Genomic DNA, 8,139 nt, shown 5'->3' with positions numbered 1-8,139 from the left:
ATTTAGGGGGGCAGATAGTCGTCATCATCCTCTTCTACTTCGCTGTCTTCCATCATAACCGCTGTTTCTCCGTGCTTGGTCCAAACATTATAGTGTGACATGAAACCCTTATAAAGCAGGTGGCTATGAAGGATTTTTCGGTCAGAGTAAGACTTCGTATTCCCACATATAGGGCATGGACAACACATAAAACCATTCTGCTTGTTTGCCTCAGCCACTTCGGGAAAATTATGGACGCCCTTAATGTTCTCGGAGGTCCGTCTCTCACCGTACATCCATTGCTGGTTCATCTGCGTGTGTTATATATAATTAAGTGTGTCAAAAACCATTACAGAACATCAGAATACAGAAGTGACCAAATTAATAGAAGTTCATCATCACATTAAAACCTAAGTACATACATAGTTCTCATTGAACAACATATAGCTCTCCAGAGCATCTAATTAAACCATACATTGAAACTATCTAAAAAAATTCAATGCAACAACAAATGCGATCATAATCGCAACTAAGGTAACAGTTGATCCAACGGCATAATGATACCAAGCCCCAGTATGAATCGCATATTTTCTAATCTTTCTAATCTTCAAGAACATTGCATCCATCTTGATCTTGTGATCATTGACGACATCCGCAGCATGCAACTCCAATATCATATTCTCCTCCTCAATTTTTTTTCATTTTTTCCTTCAAATAATTATTTTCTTCTTCAATTAAATTTGACCTCTCGACAATAGGGTCGGTTGGAATTTCCGGTTCACATACCTCCTAGATAAAAAAATATATGTCACGTTGCTCGGCATAATTTTCATAAACACTAAATGAATCTAATAGTTATAGAAGATAATATATATACCACATCCGAATCATAGACAGGACGAGGGCCGACAGAGGCGCATACCAAAACCATCGCACTATATAATAACAAACAATAATAAGTAAGAAAATTACACAAGTATCTATCTAAATCATACAAGTAAGAACTTTTTTCTTTTAGAAAGAAGATAAGAACAAGAGGCTCACCACGGTGGTGCCGGCGACGAGATCAGCACGGGCGATCGACAACGGTGAGGACGGCGCCGGGACATGACGAACAACCTAACCTAGACAAATCTTGAGGAAAATGGAGCTTGGACAAGGATTTTCGAGAGGAGAAAGCTTAAGTGTGGCTCGAGCATTTCATCGAACACCTCATGTGCATAGGAGGTGAGCTAGAGCACAACACACCTCTCACCCACCTCTCTCAAAAAAACAGAGCACTCCACTGCTCTACTTACGGGCTAGGGGTATATATAGGCATGCCATTGGTCCCGGTTCGTGGCTGGAACCAGGAGTAAAGGGCAACCTTTGGTCCCGTTTCAAGCCACCAACCGGGACCAATGGTGGTGGTCCAGGAGCGAGGACCATTAGTCCCGGTTCGTGTCTCGAACCGGGACCAAAGGGGCCAGACGAACTGGGACCTATGCCCCACGAGGCCCAGCCGCCCCCCTGGCCTCACGAACCGGGACCTATGCACCCATGGCTCCCGGTTCGTGAGTGAACCGAGACTAATAGGCTTGCCCTGCTTGGACCAAAGTCCTGTTTTCTAATAGTGACTAACACGATAACTTATGTATAAATAGGATGGCAATGACCATATGGCAGATCTGATAACTTAGTTACAAACACCATGCTAACTTCTAGACGAGAGGAGGGGAGTTATTCAAAAGATACCACCAATAACTTTTGTGTAAAATCGCATGGTTAATATACGTACCGCAGACGTGATAACTTAGGTAGACACTAGGATAACTTTTTACCTGTGGAAAAAAAGTTGTTGAATGCAGACCCCCCATAACTTCTATATAAATAGGATGGTAATAGACACACCGCAGACCTGATAACTTCAGTACAAACACCGCGGTAACTTTTGAACAAGGGGAGGGAAGTTGTTCCAAACATAGCGCCGGTAACTAAAGTTAAATTTGCAAAGTAAAAACCTCATTTTTTGGGGGAATTTCACCTAAATTTGTAGGAAGTTCATGGTCACATTTTTGAAAGAGCAACGTCAGTTCTACGTACTAATTTACAAAAACTGTACCAGCTAGTTCAACCTGACGAGGATTAACCAAAGTTGTGGGGGTGGTTGCAATGCAAATTAACATGTGTATAGAGGTTTTTTCCAATATCACCCCTAAAAATTTGATCTGAAGTTATTTTTGTGCTACTAATGGAGAAATGAGAAGGCCTCAACATAAATCATGCAGCGCTGAAGAACAATACCCTGACTCCAATTTTAGATGAAGCCATAGCTGGCAAGCAAAACAAGAAATGATGACGCTTAAGCCTCAGTAGTCCTCCATGGACATTGTGTCCAGCGACTTGACCTAAACAATACGTCGTCACCACTCTCCATTGTGGCATGTGGAGTCCAGCACAGCTGATCATGGACACAAGGATTCGAGCATCAACTAGCGCTGCCATTTCGCCATCGTACTTGGAAAGTCCAGTGTCACAATGTGCATCCACATCTATGGAAGAATATTGAGGCATAAAAACGGATAGTAGGTACAACCATGTGATCTTGAGTATACATTCCTTGGTACGTATATACCAGTAGTGCTTGCCTGTCCCCGAGAAAGGGTAGCAAAAAACTTAACGTCTCATCCACACAGTACAAGTATGGATTATAATTAAAGTCCATTGTGGAACCCCGCAAAAAACAGAGAACATTATGACAACTACTATTGCCCACCAATAATGGCAACCACAAGTTCCTGTAGTGGACGCTCCTATTATTTGTGACATGATGCTTTGTCTCACAATGGTTTAGAAACATTATGATTAAATTTTCAAAGGTTATTTCGCAAAGTAGAAAAACCACTTTCTTGTTGTAGTTTCCATAAATATGCTGGAAGGTCACATTCACATTTCTGAAAGAGCCATGCCATTCCTACCAACTTATTTAGGAAAGTAGTACCACCTAGTACAATGTGATGAGGATTAACAAAAAATATGAAGGTGGTGGCAATGCAGATTAACTAGTGTAGGGAGTTTTATTTCCCTTATCGGTCCTGAAAAGAATGGATCTGACTAATCAAAATATAGCATGCCTTCCTTTTTCATTTGAACACACGTTTGTCGTTGCCATTTTTGTCCTCTTATCATCATCCACTGATGTAGGTAGCTCATTTCAAATTCAAATTTTGCCCATGTATAATTATTCTTTGTGTCCATGGACTGGTGAGTTCATCGAAATCTCGAATATTTCGTAAACTTGATTCCAATAAAAGAATTCAATGTGCAATTTGAAATGTGATTTTGTTTGGGAAGCGGGCAGCAACTTAGGCCAGTTCTTATCACATGATCCTATTAATCACATACTTTCGTTTATTTACTAAATTTAATTTAACGTGGTGTTTTTTAATGTTCTCAAGAAGATAATATATGCATCGTGGACCTGATAACTACTTTGGTAACTTTGACCTGGAAAAAAGCTTGTTGAGAACATAACCCCGGCAACTACTTTGTAGATATGATTATAATATATGCATCATGGACCTGATAACTTAGGTACAAAAGCCACGGTAACTTTAACCCAAGGAAAAGAAAATATACCGGTAACCTATGTGTAAATAGCTTGGTAATATACACCGCCTAGACCTGATGACCTATGTACAAACATGTCGGTAACTTTTTGATGGGGGGACAGATTGTTGAAGAACACACCCCCTGATGACCTATGTACAAACATGCCGGTAACTTTTTGATGGAGGGAAAGGTTGTTGACAAACACACCCGGGTAATTGTTTTGTAAATATCATGGTAAAATACACATCATAGGCCTGATAACCATGTACAAACACCGTGGGTATGTTTTGGACGCGAGAGAGAGAGATCTTTAAAAAACAAAACCCCAGTGACTTCTCTCCATGTTAATATACACCATGGATGTATGGTAACTTACTTATCCCATGGGTAGGCTTTCAAAATAAGAAAGTCAAGGATGACATAGGCTTTTTTGTCATCTAGTGCATGTAAAAGAAGGTTGGAGAATCCACAAACGTTATAACTTATATAGCACACACATGGTAACTTTTTTGACCGACGAAAAGTCGACGGAACATGTCAGTATGAGATCTATTTTCAAAGCTCTCATCAAGACCGATTTGTTATGTGGAAACAACTTTTCGATGGACCGGGGGTTTGAGTAACAAAACATTTTAGATTTTTAAAATAGGGAAATCTAGGATGACATTAGTTTTTATGCGCCTCTAGTTCATTTGCACGTGGAAGAATGTTGGAGGATCATTTTTATGCCCTGGTAATTTTTATATAAACAAGATGGTAACTATAGCGTGGACATATTATGCAAAAATCTTTATATAATTTGACCACAGCAAGAGTACGGTCTTCCCTGCCTATATATACACAGCACACACTGCCCTGGCAGCTGGGAGTTAAGAGCATCTTACGAATTAGGTGTGATAAACCATAACATAATGAGCATCATAGTGACCAAGTCATCGCCGGTGGTTGTCGCAGGCCCATCGGAGCTGGGGACGGCAACCGGTGGCATCATCAACCTCTCCTCTTTCGACAAATGTTTCGCTCCTGTTCCTGTCGGGCTGCTTCTCATTTTCGAGCAGCCAATCAATGAGCCCATTGAGACAATCAAGAAGGCCCTGTCGCAGGCACTGGTGCTCTACCAACCTATGGCTGGCCGCCTCGTCACCGGACCTGACGACGAGCCGATCTACATCTTGTGCACGGGCGAGGGAGTCTTGTTCGTGGGCGCTTCGGCTAGCTGTGCGCTTGAACAATTCAGGACGTCCCCGCTGCTGCTTGGGGACCTCGCCGTCCGCTACCCTGCAGAGTACTGCCTTCCCGGTGACCCCATGCTGCTGATGCAGGTGACCGAGTTCGCCTGTGGCGGGTTCGTCGTGGGCGTGACGTGGAACCACGTCCTGGCCGACGCCGCGGGGATGGCGCAGTTCCTGCAGGCCGTCGGCGAGCTTGCCCGAGGGATGCCAGTGCTGTCCGTCCTTCCGGTCAGGTCCGAAGCCGACGGCATGCTCCTGGGCATCCCGCCGTCAGTCGTCACCGCGATGAGGTCTCAGATGCGCGTCGGAATGGAGGAAATGGCCGGCATCGACGTCACCATCTCATGGAGCCTGATCAGCTGCATCAAAGCCGAGTGTGGCGGCGACTGCACTGTGTTCGACGCCGTCGCGGCTGTTCTCTGGCAGTGCCGCACCCGCGCGGTTATCTCCGACCCCGACACGCCCGCGCCCCTTGTCTTCCCGTGGCTCGTACGTGCCAAACACGGCTACTACGGCAACTGCGTCATGGGGCAGCCGGTCCAGGCGCAGAGCGGCCTGGTGGCCAACAGCTACATCAAGGACCTGGTGAAGCTCATCAGGCTCGCCAAGGAGAAGACACCGGACATACTCACCAACGGCGGCGGAGGGGATCAACAGCAGCAGGTGGCAACCCCGAAGTACAACAAGCTTGTTGTGACGAGCTGGAGGAAGCTTGGGCTCAACGCGGTGGACTTTGGGCGCGGGGGGCCGCTGCGGGTGTTGCCGCCGCCGTCACCGGCAGAGCGGACGGCCATGAACATCTGCATCTTGTGTCCGCCATGCAAGGGGAAGGACGGCGTCAATATCGTGTCCCACTGCGTCAAGCCTGAGCACGCCGATGCCTTCCGACGGGAGTTGGCCGCCACCATGAACTTGCACCTGCTTGCACGTTTCTAGTGCATGCACATCTACCCGTACCACCATGCATGAAGAATAAATGCCGTCTAGGAGTTCACCACGCATATATTATAGTCAATATATACAAATCCAATATATAACCAATAAAATTGCACTTTGTCATATCTTTCTTTTAAGTTATGTAAGTTTTAATAAGATTTAAATAAACATTTGTATCCTTTCTTCTGACATCAAATATTTCAATCATTCTTATATTTACAAACTGGGGCAGCGCGTAAAGGATTGGATGGGGTACACACGGGACAATGATTTTATCCAGGTTCATGCCCTCATGGTGAGGTAACACCCTACATACTACATGTCGTCACTACTAGGAGAAACCCTACTAGCAGCGCTGGAAATACCTATACCAGTAGCGCCGGAGGCAGCGCTCCTACAAACACGCTACAGCTAGTTGTAGCAGTAGCGCTGGTCCAAGCAGCGCTACTGGTAAGTATGGTTGGTGGTACCGCAGCTTGGACCAGCGCTACTGCTAACTCTGTGTAGCGCTGTACGAAAGCAAACGCTGCTGCTAAATCAGCGCTGCCGCTAATCGCCTACCAGCGCTTCTACTAATATTCCTACTTTCACAAATTTATTTCCCCTCTACGTATTTGTGATGTATTTGTGCATGCTCTATACAGTAGTTTCATCATATCATAATAAACATACATTACTCTCATTATATCATACACATACAGTAGTCTCGTCATACCATCATCATCATCATCCAACATAAATATCATCACATCTCAAAAGTAGTGATACACAAGTCATGTCATGTCTCGAGTAAATGCAACTGCATGGTCATGGTACACAAACAAGTTTCACCATCTCTATCTAAACCATGATGTAGAAGAGAAGAGCGATCAGTATGAGCAAGAGCGCGGCTATGTAGTACTTCTTGAGGCACCAGTTTTGCTCCTCTCTTGCCGGAGCGTCCACCTCAAGTAACTATTTTTTGCTTCAGCTCTGTTGTCGAACCCTCTGTGGCTAGCGCCCGGGTACCTGTCCACCTGGGCCTGAGCGTCTGGACAATGGCCGTACACTCCTCCCAACGAATACGGCAAAGCAGTCCTTCGCCATGTCTGATCTATGTACATGCATCATCAGTTGATGAATTCAACGATAATATGCCACATAATGTACTTGATAAACACAAAGAGGCATAATTAGCAAAATACCAGCAACCTATAGTAAACATAAATAAGGAAGTTTCTCATACCCAAACTAATTAACTAGAGTGATCTATGCTCGTTCAGGATGACGGTTTAATTACAACACAGGTTTCGTCGTGCATAAATTCAAAGTTTTGCCATAGAAAGACAGTAGTGACACATTGTCATCGATAGTTAGTCCTCCATGTCGACGGTCCAATCTTCATAGTTAGGGAGGAAGCACCCGAACTTGTTGAAAGGCTTCAGGTCCAGACGCTGAGCGAGTAGCAGTGCTCGGACATCATCTCACGTGATTGGCCCATGGTAGAACATTCCTGTTAGTTCGAGGACCTCCTTCATGATCACTTGGGCAAGTTCACACTGTACATGATAAAACTCATCTACGATTCGATGATCCGGTGTCCTTCCTATGCTTATGGCCCAGTTGACAATCTCGGCATCGTTGGAAGTAGCTGACATGCGAAGGCGTTGATTATCCCTTCTGTACTCGAGCATGTGATGTATGAGGTAGAATCCATCAGCCTTACTGGTGTACGGTTGCTGGATGCAGCAGAAGTGATATCCGCGGATGACTTACATTGGATGATAAGGCAGAAGAATCGTTTCCTTGTCCTTATTAGCGATCATGAACTCGCCGATGTACTTGCTCGCATAGTCACCATGCTCTTTGCAGACTGCCAAGAAGCTCTCGTGCATATAGTACGGGTCCGTGATGCACATATATTTTATGTTCTCGCGCCTGATGATGTAGTTGAGATACATCGGATACATGTGGATGAACTAGAAATCCAGCTTGGTCATGTGGAACATATCATAGATGTAGTCAAATCACATAATGAACTTATCCACGGGCCATCTCTCGACGTACAACTTCCCACCCGGCACGTGAGCCGCGTAAAGCAGGTGTCCTTGTTTTTTCGAGATGAGAAGGCTTTTCTCTCTAGCGAGCACATCTTCATGAAGTCTCCGTAGACCATTGTCCTGTATGTGCTCTACCGCTTTCAGAGGTAGGATCGGGTGGCCGACAACATGGAAACGCTCTGCATCTTTGATTGGTATTCTTTCTACCTCCCAATGCTTCAGAAGTGGCTAGCTGTTTGAAGCAGCTCTGGCCCCTTTAGGGCCTTTCTTGTTCGGTCTCCTCCTTTGCTTCTTGGCGGGTGGTGATAGTGAGCCCACCATACCTTCCCTAACCACCACCCCTAGTGTCATCGGACTAATCA

The 8,139-nt window shown here is 44.9% G+C and overlaps 1 protein-coding gene across 1 annotated transcript; it reads left to right on the top strand.

Moving 5' to 3' along the window:
- The first annotated feature begins 4,475 nt into the window (after positions 1 to 4,475).
- Positions 4,476 to 5,738, top strand: LOC123039871 (acyl transferase 15-like). The gene has a single exon (XM_044462864.1). It carries the CDS (start codon positions 4,482 to 4,484, stop codon positions 5,736 to 5,738), a length of 1,257 nt encoding a protein of 418 aa, XP_044318799.1. The 5' UTR covers positions 4,476 to 4,481.
- Positions 5,739 to 8,139: the final 2,401 nt, after the last annotated feature.

Source organism: Triticum aestivum, chromosome 2B, assembly GCF_018294505.1.
Source record: "Triticum aestivum cultivar Chinese Spring chromosome 2B, IWGSC CS RefSeq v2.1, whole genome shotgun sequence".
Taxonomy (NCBI): Eukaryota; Viridiplantae; Streptophyta; class Magnoliopsida; order Poales; family Poaceae; genus Triticum; species Triticum aestivum.
The sequence above is the reverse complement of the archived record's forward strand: the minus strand, read 5'-3'. Positions and strand labels throughout refer to the sequence as shown.

Coding starts and splice junctions, on each gene's coding strand:
- LOC123039871 (XM_044462864.1), top strand. CDS start 4,482: ATGAGCATCATAGTGACCAAGTCATCGCCGGTGGTTGTCGCAGGCCCA.